Genomic DNA, 14,312 nt, shown 5'->3' with positions numbered 1-14,312 from the left:
ATTCGCGTGTAAAAATTAATGCCCAACAAAAATTAGGTTCAGATTTTTTTTCAGAAGCCTGCAGGAAATTCAAAGGATATAAAGAAATTCTGAGAGAATTTAATTTTGTACGTAAAAGCATTGGACAAACATGAGACATGTAACATAAGAATCACATGGAATTGTCCGTCACTGTTCCTAACCCTTGTCTAACCATAATAAACCATTCTTTATTGGGTACATCAACATAACCATACCATACCATACCCGCAGCGGCGTGAACCACTATTCCGCGTGTTTTTATTTCGCTTTTTCGCAGTTTTTTCGAGAAATAAAACAATAAAAGTAATTTGTTTGCAAACTGTTGTTAATCTCTAAAGTGAAATAAAAGAAATAATTCCAAAATGGTAAGTAAAAGAGGGAGAAAAAGTTTAAAAAATCAAACCTAACCTCAAAAAAACATTGGGAATCTAAACGTAAACATTTTTGTATTTATCCAGACAGACGATGTGAATCCAAAAGCTTACCCCCTGGCTGATCCAGCACTCACTTCGAAGATCATGAACCTCCTGCAGCAGGCGCTGAACTACAAACAGCTCCGGAAGGGTGCAAATGAAGCCACAAAGACTCTCAACCGGGGCATCGCAGAATTCATCGTGATGGCTGCAGATGCTCAACCGCTGGAAATTTTACTTCATTTGCCACTCCTTTGCGAGGACAAGAACGTTCCATATGTATTTCTGCGCTCGAAACAGGCACTTGGACGTGCCTGTGGGGTATCCCGACCAATTGTTGCGGCCTCTGTCACAGTGAACGAAGGGTCACAGCTGAAATCACAAATTACAAGCATTCAGCAGGAGATCGAAAGGCTTCTTGTTTAGTGGTATGATAAGTTTTACTGAATCAATAACAATATTTACGAAAGAAATATAAAATGTAACTTTTTTTGTCATACCATTTATGTAAAGAAATTTTATTTTTGAGGCTTCAACTTTTCTTTTTGGAGAACTTCAAATTTTAATTCAGCTTAAGTTTTCTGCAATCTTTTGTTTAGAAGTATATTCTCTTGTTCTGATCATCTGGAACTCGTACCAAAAGAGTGCTGAAATAACAGTTTAAATAAGTTCTCGATTTTAAGTCAGGGCGATAAGGAAACGTTAAAGGTCTTACCTCTTAGGTCCAGTATTCCAAAGAGCTCCTGATTTATCTATAACACACGCTTCAACGGTTACTTGCCATTGGCCACCAACTGATATTGGTGTTCCCATTGAAGTTGTCTGGATGTTATTGAGTTGCAATAAGAAACTCCCGGAAAGAAAATCCCTATGCGGCTTCACAGTTTGCGTCATTGTAATATCATTCTGTGGCTTCATCTCATTGGGGCGCTGAGAGTGCAGCTGAGCAACCAAAGTAAGTTGCACAGAATCAATTGAACGAAACATACTAGGCTTAGTTCCACTGTGTTGAATGACACCTTCAACTTTTACCACGAGACTGCTGTTTGTTTGCAAATTAACTGGTTCTCCTGCTGCCCTTGGTTGTGGAAGCACAGAGAGCTTGATAGATGTATTTTGGAGAACTTGAAAGAAGAACCGAGGAATGCATAGTGGCATACTCATGGCCATTTCAATTTGATTGAGGAGCACTTGTGTATGTTCCGTCGTTATGGACTTCTTGTTGCCACTTTCTTTAGGAAGTTTCTGCATTTCTTTGATAATCCGTTGGCATCCATGGAGGAAGAGTCGAGTCTCGGGGTAGACACCCTCAGTGGGTTGATTTGGAGAATCTGATGGTGAAACGAAACAAACTGCCTCCACAGAATTTCCCAACACGCTGCAAAGAAATTGTGCCAACTGCAGATATTGCAATGTACACGGATCTGCATCAAATGCAGATTTGTAGAGTTTGGCGTAAGAATCTTCGCATACTTTAAATGTCTTCACAGTCTTCCTCAGTTGATTGGTAACATGACCATACATTTGCAAATGATCTCGGGAATTTTGAGCCAAACTTTGTGCAATGGCAGGTGGTAGAGTGATCAATTGCGTATTCTTCGTGATAACTGCGGTAAAGAGAGCCTCAAGAAATTGACCTCGAAGACGAATAAACTCCGATTGGAATGTCATTGGGTGATTGGGCGATGAGCTTGCCTTGAGTGTGGCCAGAGCTTTCCAGTATAGAGCAATTGCCTTTTCCAGTCGCTGTGACAGAGGCAAATACTCCTCCGTGTTCAATGTACTGTACTTCTTTGCAATATCTTCGAATTCTCTGCCATACATGAGGACGCACTCAGCCTTTGAGATTTGTGATAAAGCAATGAGGAAGAAGTGCAACTTCTCAAGGGACACTACACCTGCTAGTTTGGCATAGATCTTTGCTGAGAAAAAGTGATGGCCGTACCGTGAGGCTGATCTTGCAATGCGATACTGTGACCAGCAGTTAATGGCACCTACTACTCTCTCCATTGCATTGAAGACGTTCTCCGGAATAGCAGCTCCAAGATGCGATTGTAGACACACCGCACACATTAACTCAATAAACTGAACATTCTTCTCAGCTTGTCCTTTGTCCACAAGGAAGACAAGCTTACGCAAAATGTCAGGAAGAAGGCTATGAATGGGATTCTTCGCTTCATGTCCTTCGTCAACGTCCATACGCTCCTCGCCTATACCTGGAAATTAAATTTAAAAAAAAAATAATAATAAAACATTCCATTTTTTTATAACTACAATGGCTCTACCTGATGGTGTGTACGGTTGAACTAAAGCGGGGAATTTGTTAGTAGAGAACTGGGAGCATATGGCAGCAAATGTCTCACAAATGAGCACAGTGTGTTTTTCACAGTATACAAACTGATCTAGCAGCAAACTGCCCATGAGATCGACAAAAGTTTCTCCAAACTCGGGATCATTCTCTGAAAGTAGTACACCACATTTGAGGTATTGTGAGAATTCCTTGGTAAGTTTTTCTTGCGGTAGAGATGTTACAATGAGACTCTCAAGGTGGAGATTTATAAGATTCATGTATGAAGCAGGTGGAACTGTATGCTCAGCGTGGCAGTAATTAATGAGACTTGTTAAAATAGCAAGGGCCCTTGCACTGGCACTATGATGTTCCAACATGAGACATCCGGAGCACAAATTATGCACTAACTGCTGCTCTTCCGACAACAGTGAGTGACAGGTGATCGGGCATCGAGTGAGAGTTAAAACAACAGCTAGAATAAGACTTTGCTCATTTCCATCATCCTCACATGCTCTGGCAATGGTCAAGAGATCCCGTACAGTGCCACTGGGCCACAAATGAGCTCCAATCTCAGCTAGACACTGTAGAGAGTGCAGCACTTGGTAGCGCACCTTCCGTCGTGGATCCGAAAGGTATCCAAGCAGCACATTCACCTGATCTGGGATGTCAACTAGCGTTTGGCACGACAACTTCGATAGGGAATCCAAAATAACCACCACAAAGTTCTCCGATGGATATTTTGGGAGCAAATTGATACAGAGTGTCTTCACGAGTGCTGCTGTATTTGCATCGTGGTGCATGTGCCTTAGCACTGGTATAAGTTGCAGCTTCATATTTATCGGCGTATTCAGGGACTCAATCATTGTGGCCACTTTCGAGCACATGCTGATGGCAAAAGTCTTTGATTGTGCAGCAAATTGAACACTAGCATAGATTGCAGCCTCAACTTCCACCATATCGTGACTGTCCAGAGCTTGACGTATCGCATGATGTACCTGCTGCTTTTCCGGAATGATTCTAGCAACAGCACCCAGAGTTCTTATGGCCAGTGCTCTCTCGATGGGATTATTTGAATGTGTCACATAGAAGATTCTCTTCACAAATTCATCCACACTGAGAATCTTGTCCAGATGCTTCTCGCTTTGCTGGCACACACGGAGCACCCAGAGTCGCAGTAAATTTGACCTGAAATGTTTTTTAATTAAGCTTAAAAGTAAATTATTTTAGAACTAAAACTTACCCATTTTGGAAAAACTCCGCCAACTTTAGGAACGACGAATTAATTAGAATGGGAAATGGATACTTCTCGAACAGTTTGGGGAATCTCACAATAGCCTCACATTGTTCCCCAACTTTAGTTGATCTCAATCCTTTAGAAAATAAATGCAAATTAGATAAAATTTACTTTTATTGAGAAAATAAATGTAAACAAACCTTTATCTAATTCAGTCATTGAAGAATTAGCATCTTGCTCATTTTCATTCAGGAAACTCTCATTGTTCACGCGAATTCCAAGTGGATTAGACATTTCGCAAAAGGGTTTTTAGGATTGTTTTCTTTTCAAATTCAGTCAAAACACGATTTTTTTGCACGAATTGCAAAAATTATTTTTAGTTTAACCAAAAAAAACACCGGAAAACAACGATGAAGTTGGTTGCAATTTGCTACACGAATTTGAAACGAGATGGCATGAGCAAAAATATCTTCGTCTCGCTCTGCGTTTTATGGTGTACGTGTGGAATTTACCACACATGCGCATGTTTGTGTGGAACTTGTGCGGAAAAATTTTAAAATATTTATTTTTCCGGGAAAATCTCATTTTAGGGGCACCAAAAGTTGGCGGGTGGCTCAGGGGGGCCCAAAGTACGTTCAGTAAAAATTTGGAAGCGCAACTCTCCGGATTTTTTTGTGGAATTTGCACGACTTTTTCTGGCGCGGATTTTGAGAGTTTTGAACTGGGGACGCCAATCGACGCGGCGTCGCTTCCTGGTCACAAAAAAGGTAATTTCGCTGGGAAATTCGGCGGAAAACGCGTGAAAATTGCGAAAAACCTTCCGTGGGAGGGAGACAGTATCAGTGACGTGCACTGTCTCATTTTCTCTTATACAAACTAAACAGCGCCATATAACGTGTCTGGTACAAATAATAAAATTTGAACTTTAACGAACTTTTTTTTGCATTTCGACAAAATTCGTGATTTCTTTGTTTTTTCGGCCATTTTTTCTCACTAAACACGTTTTTGGGGCTCCTGTGACGCTTACGGGTGCTCCGGAGCCCCCTGAGAGCCACTGTGTGCGGAATTTGGGTCTCGAATAAATTTTGACGGTTGGATTTAAACATTCGTAATTTTGACGGTTGGGGATTTTACACGCACTTTTTTTCCCGGAAATGGATTTTCGTGACTTTTGGAAATTTTGATGTGAAAAATTCAAAAGTGTTTTCCTGGTCACAAAAAACACAATTTCCCCGGAAAATTCGGCGGAAAACGCGAGAAAATTGCAAAAAAGTGAAAGTGTGAGGGAGACGGATAGCAGTAAAATGCATCCGTCTCATTTTCTCCTCAACAAAATGTACCAAAAAGGGCGCCAAATTCAAAAGGTAATCAAAAAAGCATGAAAATTATATGGGGGCGCTATGAAGGGGGGCTCTGGGGGAAATGAATATCGTTGGTGACAATCGCCTGGTATCAGGAAACTCTGTACAAAATTGCATCGAAAAGCATAGCTGTACAGACACGAAATCCTTTATTTATTATATAGAAAAGATAGAAAAGTTAACAGATTTCTGTATCTTGAATTTTAACCCTTAAAGTGCCAGAGTGCAGTGCCCCGTGACGACCTAAAATAATATAATTTTCTAAATTAAATGAACCCATTCAATGAACTTCAATGAAAGTCACAGATTCCTCATGTGCGGTTGATACAAAGGGGTGTTTTCGAGAAAGGCAGGAGAGACTTTACTGAAAATGAGTTATTTTACCCCCCTGACTTCAATTCTTTAAAATTTAATTTAATAGGCAAAATATGAATATTTCATAAAGAAGCTTTAATATGGTAGGGTGCGGAGGTAGTGGGAGTAGTGCAGTGAATTGTAAAAATTGAAAAGGTTCAAACAATGCTTAAAAAACAATAAAATGTAAGAAGTGGAAAAAGTGAATGAAAATTATTTCTATACAGTGGCGCATAAGTTAATGCATGATTTAAGGCTGCTTTACATGCAAAATCATGCATTAACTTATGCGCCACCTAGTATATATAGAAAAGATTATAAAAGGTATACCTAAAATAGAATATTTATGCTATATCGTCCCGTATCTTTCGGAGATCCTTCAGACTATGAAGAAGCATGGTAGAAGAGGATTTAAAAAAAAAAACCTTACAGAATACTTTTTTTTTTTCAAAATTAATATGAATGAGAATCCTTTATTGTTAATATGGCGTTAATGTTGAAGAACATTTTAGGAAATAAATGTACGCACATCAACCCAGGAATCAACCTGTCAGAAGTGAAATGTAGCGAGGAAGTACATCCTTAGTGTAACACTCGTACGTACAGCATCTTTCACATATATCTCATTTCATCTCACTTCACCTATTCTCAAGAAGTTACACGCAGGATAAATAAGCGACACGCTTATTAATTTTATTACTAATTACACCTCATTACCACTTCACGGCGGTACAAATTGGGTCGCTCTGTCTACTTTATTATATCTTCTGTGCAGATTTTACCACATTGCAAAATAAACCACTCATAAACTTCCGACACAATGCGAGGATCGTGCGTGAGGAACAGTCCATGTGGAATTTATCCATGTGTGAATCGTGATACGCATGAGGGGAAGTATTTATTTTACGAATTAAAACTTTTACAATTTCCCACTCTCATCCGTTTATGGTCCACAGGCAGATGGTATTATGTCTTGGGGGTAAAAGCAACAGAGGAGGGTGGCGCTTTTCGAGTAGGTACAGGAGGAATAAATTGAATAATAAAATGGGAAGCAAATATACGGTGAGGTAATATAATTTAATTTCGAACGAGAAACGAAAAAGATGTACAGTCGTTGTGTTATTTTTTACTCCACATTCTGATTTGCACCATGGCGTTCTGAAACAGGAAGAAAAGTCTCGCATTTCCGCAGAGAGAGAGAGGGCACTTCCACTCGCTTAGTGTCTATATAATGTAGACATTTTTACGTATATATCATTCACACCGTGGACTTCCTGGTATGTTTTTCTTTTTACATAATTTTCAAATTCTGTCCCTTAGCTAAGAAAGTTATATATATACACATATTTTACCCATCAAAAATTGATAAAGGCAAATTGATGCAGATTTTTATTCATTCGCTTGTATGTACAAGTTGAGGGGAAACCGCGCGCATGGAGGACACACCTGCTACACTGAATTGATGTCCTCATGCCCCTACTGACTGAGGTACATACTTGCAAGATTCTTCTTGGTCTGAAAAGTTATTATGCGGTAGAAGTAATATAATGTTAAATCACAAAATATTAAATTAAAATGGAATGTAGGTATCATGATATAAATGTATCCGTACGTACCTACATACTTTTATATGTAATATGATGGTACATGGATATGCTGGATACACATGTACAACATTTAGTGCTCAAGCCGTGAAAGTATATTGATGTTCAGTCCATCATTTCACACATTATATTTTATTTCGTGCTAAAATTATACACAGTTTGAAGGGGTTGTCGCATGAAAACTGAAGCTTCATCACCTTGTATGTAATACGTGCGAAAAGTAAATTTTTGGAAACTCGAACGCTAAAAGTAAACAGCTCTAACATAAAATTTACATTTATCAAGATAGATCATGTTTTAGTATTATTTACTAATTACCTGTAATAATTATTCTTCTTTTTTATTTTTAATCGTTACAGAGCTTTATCAGGATCCATATCGACGTGCCCGAAGATTATGAACCATATTCCTATATTTTAACATAGGAGTATGGTTCATAATCTTCGGGCGTGTCGATATATAGTCAAATATGTAGGTATTAAAATTAAATGAATTATATTTGCAACTTTTTTTTTATTTTAATAAAATTTATTCCCTTCATTTAAACAAACGTGGAGTGGAAATAGTGATATTGTATAAAATTAATCTATCGGAAGCGAAATACAGGACTCCCACAATATTTCATTTTCTTTCATTCCGGTACCAAAACTTGTATACAGCTTTAACCATATACATACATACAACATGTAACCACATACCCGCCAATTCCGTATGAGCTGTTTTTAAGGGCCGTTGAGAAAGTTTTAAAGAACACCATCAAGCTATATAAACCTCCCGGGAAATCTCAAGAACTTTCTTTACATTGTCTTGTACACCTGATAACGCGTGCCATTTGGCATTTTGAAATGGCAAAAAAGACAATTTTAGATATCCCCAAAGTATTAGTAGAAAAATAAAAAAAGCGATTTACAGTAAATAAGACTTTACACGTCGCAACACGTGGCGTAGAATGTTATCGAAGAAAAAATTTCCCTCACGAACGAAAAGCAGAAGCAGTTTTTCGGTTTTTTCATATACCCAACAACATCTTCAGCAATTTTATCAGATGACTTCTGCTCGCATTGCATATTCAATTTGTGATTGTATTATTGTATTACGTACGAGTGATATTGCTGAAATACCATTTCATGTCGATTGAAATTCTGGCAATTTTTGATTTGAATTTTTTTGATAAAATCAAAATTCGTAAACATAGTAGGTAGTACTTACATCTACATACATATATGTATCCCTCCCTCAATGAGCTTAATCTTAATCTGAATACATTATATTCATGATCTTAATCGTTCTACTCATACAAACTTTGAATGGTATTTCTGCTGATGCTTACGAAGCTCTGATTTTTGCGATATGTGAATAGCGACTGAATTGGCTAAACTCTGATAAAGATTTAGAAAAAACGCTCAAAAATTCATATTTTCCAACAAAATAAAGTAAAATGGTCACTAAAGAAAATTTCTTGGCTTACACAATCTATCTTCAGTGTTGCTCGGATTACTCTATCTCGTTGTGAAAAAGGGATATTTTGAGCTATTCCTTAATTCTTCTTTCAAAAATTAGGTAGAATCGGTATACAATCTTCACTTAAATCACATGTAATTGTAATAAAACGTTATAACATTATGAAAATTTTTCACGGATAGTACTTTCTATCGGATAGATAAAATAATGCTATACAAAATTACGAAATGGGTTTCCATTCTAATATACTTATAAGTTTATGGGAAAACTACTATCACCTAATAATTTCTTCTTCATGTAGTTTACATACTGTTTAAAATTAATTTCGCATTTTACAGATTTTACACATTGAGATAAAATTTTGCAATGTAAGAAGAGGAGCCTGACTCAAATCAACTCAAAAGGATTAAATCTGTTGCTGCCTTATCTTGCTATATTGCTTGATGAGTTTAAGCTGTCCACTTAAGTGGAACACTGAAGAAATATTAACCATTCCTTTTCAAATATATTGAGCATAAACTTTTAAACTCTCTTGATGCAACATATAGGGAACAATGATGAATATTTTTCTGTTAACGTACACGGAAAGAAAAAAGTTGAGGCGGCGCAAAAATTCAGTACTTGTTACAATAGCAAGTTATAATGTTATTGTACCCGCCACTGTCCATTTGCACTAGCCGGAGACTTCAGCTGTGCCAACTAGAAATTCCTGTAGAATCAAATGAGATTTTCTGCTCTTCTCACACATTTGTCACTGTGGCTTTTCGTCGACTGCGCAACCTTGTCTCGTATTTGCTTTATAAATCTTGTGCAGATGCGTGACATGCTACTTCAGTCGACGGCTTTGCCGACTTGTGAAAAGATGAGATATATAATTTTAAAGATATAGATGTCTCTTTTTCTCCAATTATAGCATACAAAAATCTAAACGAATGAGACAAAATGTGTGTGCATATACGCCATTTCCTTCTGACTCATTGGTGACATAGCCAGTTTGTAGTTGAGTTAGAAGCAAACTTCAGCTCTGCCAACAATGTAACAATTCTGACGCCAAACTGTTGGCATAGCAAGAGTTTCCAGCTAGTATTAGTAGTTATTTTTTCTCCGTGTAGTAATGCAATGACAACGAGTATATAAAGAATGAAAGCTGTAGGAGCTTTCCATTGTGTGTGGGCACGAAAGCTGACAGATGATTAAGTGTTGCCGTGGGCTGTTGACTCTAATCGGTCGTTTTTATCAAACCCTTTCTAGCTGTGATTCTTTGTTTTTACCTCAATCTTAAGGGCTATGATTGTCTCAAGACTGTTTTTTACTTCCATTTTGGAGGTTTAACACATAACTTTGTATAGTTGTAGCATGAAAATGCAACTCTTGCAAAAAAAAGCAATTGAAATGTTTTTTTTTTTACCGAAAAATAAAACATTTTCCTTGATGGCATATGGATGAGAGTTTGCTGTTTTTCGTGTTGATTTCCCAACAAAACAAATTTATATGGCATCTTTTGGTGCATAATTTAGTAAATTTGTACAAGGATTTGAGAGATATTGCAAAAATGTACGTACATTCTTTCAGCGATGAAAATTAAAGATTTACAGTTTTTCGTACTATAAGATTTCATCTCCCAGAAGGCGCCTCTGAGAGCATGGAAAATTCTCTGACTCATAGCAAACGGAAAATTGGCATTTCTGCGTCTCTCAAAATTCTCAAATTCTCCTATATCCTATGCTCATTCCTCTCATTTCTCCCAAAATTTACACTGGATTTGGAGAGAATGAGAGAGAATTGTATATGTTGGTATCTTCGACGCCGACGTCGAGAGTCGGGATGCTGCTGAAAATAGAACGGCTTTGAGTGATGCTCAGTAGTCACGAAGTAGCTACGGAGGTACGTGAAAGTGGTTTCTCTATACATCATTTTGCAAAGCGAAATTTCTTTTAATTTTAATTATATGTAGACTTTGAACCAATTTCCAATGGAATCCGAATTAATTTGAATTTCGCATGCACGTGAAGAAGTCTTTGTGGCAATTTGCAATGAACTTTCAAAGAATAAACTCATGTAATGTGAACTGTATACATAAGTTTAGAGTGCAGTGTTAAATTATGTATATATGAATTTAGTAAAGTTTCAAAATACCGCAGCATTTGTTCAGTAAAGAAGAACCTGTATGTAGGTATACATATTTATTTTACAAAAAATATTCTTAAATAAAAAACCTTCAACATACAGTATCATGCGAAAAAAAGATGTGTGAGGACTATAGGAATGTTACAAACGTTTTTTTTTTAACTCCACCTTGCTCACTGTCGCCATGTGAATACATAATTCTTTAGTAAAAGTGCGTGAATGTGTGTGGATGTTTTGGGGAGAAAATCATAAATTTCAATCTAAATTTATAATAAGGCTGTGTTGAGTCTTGGTACACATACCCGATCTCATCTGTCATGAATTAATATTCTTTCGGTGTGTGAAATATCCTCGTCCGTTTTGAGTTTGTGAGACCCGAATGTGAAGTCACTGGCCATGAGGTGAACCTAGAGATTATTTCATGAATGAAGGAACTTGTAATTAGACCACCAGTGGCGTCGGTTCGTGCCAAACTTCCGTTGTAATTTAATTAAGAGACTCTCTTTCTACCTTAACACAACATATACACTTTTCCACCCCATCACAATATACTTGCACAAGTTTATCTTGCAAAATTGTCACACTTAAATCCACCCCATCACGCTTCGTGCAATGCTGTTATACATTTTTATGGAGCAAAAGAAAATCATGATAAAATTCTATACATACTTGCCCTCTGGTTTTAACAACATACTCGCACTAACATTTGAACGGGGCAAACATGTGTGTCCCTGGTAGTTTATGTGAGGTGTTTTTGTTACTAATTTATCATGAATGCTACAAAAGAAAGAAGTATAACAATCAGAGACAACCAAACAATTTGAACACTCTGTTAAAAAAAAATACTTTATATACAACTTCTTTTATTATTCGTAGATAATTTTACATTTTTATAAGCCGAAACCTCCTCAAGACATTCGCGACATTTTACTTTTTTTCATTAAACGAACTCTTTTTTTTATTATCAAAAAATCAGTTTTAGTGATTTGTGAAAGCAATATTTTAAGGCATTTTCTTTGTAAAAAAAACAACGGTTTATGAGCATTAAAAGTTAATTGCCATGCGCTGATTACAAATTAGCAGTCAGTTTTCCAATGTCTTTTACATTATTTCCTATGTAGATGATATTTTCTCAACATAATGTTCAGGCAGGGTGTGCTGAGTGTGGCTGAGCCAATGAGAATTAAATGAATGAGGTACATATATGTATATGAGAAAAAAAAATGATTGATCTCCTTATTTTATAGAAGCCGTGAACTTGATAACGTTCACAATAATTTTTCGACATTTTTTTTTTTTCATTTTTCATACATTGGTGCTTCGCTTTACAATTGGGACTTCCGCGATACCGGAAATTTAACCATTATTAACTGTATAAGCAATACATATAATACAGGAGGTTCTTTCGCAGATGATGACTAAATTTTTTTTTTTTCAAAAACATTTTTAATTATTTCTACTCAAGTTTCTTTAAGCTTGCTGAAGTTTCTAAAAGTATAATAAGATTTTACACGTACATATCTAAAGAAATAAAATATTGTGATGCGGTAAAGGGAAATAGGAAAGTTCAAATACGCAAAACTCGCTCAAAGAATGTCAAATATGTAAGGATATTAATTGCGTGTGGTATACTACAGAGGAATTCACATAAATGTGTGGCACACATATTGAAATGCCGAAAGGTTCTCAATCTTTCTTTTATCGCTTTTTGGAATATTGAGTTCGTTTTGCTATGTATATACATAGGTACACCTTCTTAAATACAATATGGAAACAAAATATGCTTTTGTTTTAATATTTCATTGTGAGGAGTTCTTTATTGAGTGGAAAATGCTACAGTGCACTTAAAGTTCGCAGATTGTGCCTTGTGACAAAGTAAAATTGTCGTACATTTCCAACCACTCTGCCTCACTTCCTGTCGATTTCCCGTCTGAATTTATATCGCTTTATTTTCCCTTTTGTGTTTTTTTTTTCACCCGTCTTTTCTTCATATCCCCTCCGACCCCTTTTGAAACACTTTGTTCCTCTTACTGCACTTAACCACAATTGACGTTTGAAAGAATCAAAAGATCATCTTCTTTATATAGCAAAACATGATAAATATTTTATCATTATATTTTCTCTTTTGTTCACTTTTACATGGTAATTTTACAAGCACATAAGAAGTTGAAGCTTTTTAGCTGTGTGAGAATTTTCTGTAGATCAAGAGCATTTTAACTGACAGATGATGAGCTTAGAAGAAAAAGTACATTGGGAAGTATGAAAATGGTACATATGTATTATCCCCATATGTACTCTTAAATTTTTCGCATTACATATTTAACAAAATGAGGGACAGAGATTGAATCATAAAAGTGAAGATAAAAGTACGTCCTCTTGGGCCTGTTCGTACTAGAGTGTCTCTTTTTACTGTAGCATCAACATCTCTAAGGATACTTCACATTTGATACTTCATCTTCATGCTAAAAGTAAACTATAAAATTTTTCTTCACATTTTTATTTTCCCTTTTTTGCTGCATTTCATTGAAAAACTGACACATATTTCCTATAGTCCCGAGTTTAGCGTATAAAATGAAAATATAAAAGTAATATCTTTCATGGATCATCATGTTCTTAGTATGTACATTTTAATGGTTACATATTTTCGAATAAATCTACATATTACATATCTTATGAATCTTCTTACGTTTATACAGACAAAAATGGAAAAAAAGAGGAAAAGATGTATTTTGAAGTAAAAGACCATGAAGTCTATTTGGCTTAATTTGTCATTGAACTTTTGTGGCATAAAAGTTCATACGATATGACAACAACAAAAATATACTCATTTTTTTTTTTTCAATAATTGAGTTTTATAACCCCGCACAAATAGGATTAAAGGAAACTTTTCAATTGAAATAAATTGCAAAAGAACGAACTTTATATTAACTTTTCTAATTACGATTATGATTTTATTAGTTTCTTTTGTATATATCTAGAGGAAATTTCATTTCTGTATGTGGCAGAGAAAGAAAATGCTGTATATATGTAAGTACATAACTCATTTACCCAAAATTCCCCCTCGGGCTTTCACGCTTTCCGGTGTGAAGGTTGGCAAAAGCCAATTTATGAAATGGAGGGTAGGGAGTAGAGAGAAAATGAAAAATCAATATTGAGAAAATTATTGACATGCGATATTTTGTATGCTCAATTTAAACAATAGGTGTAGAGGTATGTAGCCCTAAATATTAATTTAATTTTTTTTAAAACGCACTGTTTTTATACAATACTAGTCAACCCGAGCCCCCAATCACGTGTGAGCAATCACCATTTTAAGCTATAAAAGGGGGGCGTATATTAATAGGGGGGATGAATAATACGGTACCCCGAGAAATTCTAAAAATAAAAAAATCCCGTTATCTGACCCTTCAACAGGTAGAAAATGGGAAAAAATCGATTTTTCTGTAT

General features: G+C 36.1%; 3 protein-coding genes across 3 annotated transcripts in view; 1 reads left to right on the top strand and 2 right to left on the bottom strand.

Annotated features, from left to right (window-relative positions):
• LOC129789442 (uncharacterized) overlaps positions 1-14,312 on the bottom strand; it is an 885,568-nt gene that overhangs the window by 444,097 nt on the left and 427,159 nt on the right. The gene's annotated exons all lie outside the window — the stretch shown is intronic.
• On the top strand, positions 217-970 carry LOC129789484 (NHP2-like protein 1 homolog). The gene is made up of 2 exons (XM_055826313.1): positions 217-386; positions 480-970. Exons 1-2 carry the CDS (start codon positions 384-386, stop codon positions 858-860), a joined length of 384 nt encoding a protein of 127 aa, XP_055682288.1. The 5' UTR covers positions 217-383; the 3' UTR covers positions 861-970.
• Positions 856-4,410, bottom strand: LOC129789308 (integrator complex subunit 7). Its single transcript, XM_055826062.1, has 5 exons — positions 4,159-4,410; positions 3,965-4,094; positions 2,720-3,909; positions 1,150-2,650; positions 856-1,081 (listed from the first exon to the last, which is right to left on the bottom strand). Exons 1-5 carry the CDS (start codon positions 4,250-4,252, stop codon positions 1,030-1,032), a joined length of 2,967 nt encoding a protein of 988 aa, XP_055682037.1. The 5' UTR covers positions 4,253-4,410; the 3' UTR covers positions 856-1,029.

The sequence above is a fragment of the Lutzomyia longipalpis genome, chromosome 2, assembly GCF_024334085.1.
Source record: "Lutzomyia longipalpis isolate SR_M1_2022 chromosome 2, ASM2433408v1".
NCBI classification, from domain to species: domain Eukaryota; kingdom Metazoa; phylum Arthropoda; class Insecta; order Diptera; family Psychodidae; genus Lutzomyia; species Lutzomyia longipalpis.
The sequence above is the reverse complement of the archived record's forward strand: the minus strand, read 5'-3'. Positions and strand labels throughout refer to the sequence as shown.

Bases quoted from the DNA above. Each gene is read 5' to 3' on its own strand.
- LOC129789308 (XM_055826062.1), bottom strand. From the start codon at position 4,252: ATGTCTAATCCACTTGGAATTCGCGTGAACAATGAGAGTTTCCTGAAT. The intron at 4,095-4,158 runs GTTTGTTTACAT...TATTTTCTAAAG, and splicing joins AATGACTGAATTAGATAAAG to GATTGAGATCAACTAAAGTT. The intron at 2,651-2,719 runs GTAGAGCCATTG...TTTAATTTCCAG, and splicing joins TCAACCGTACACACCATCAG to GTATAGGCGAGGAGCGTATG.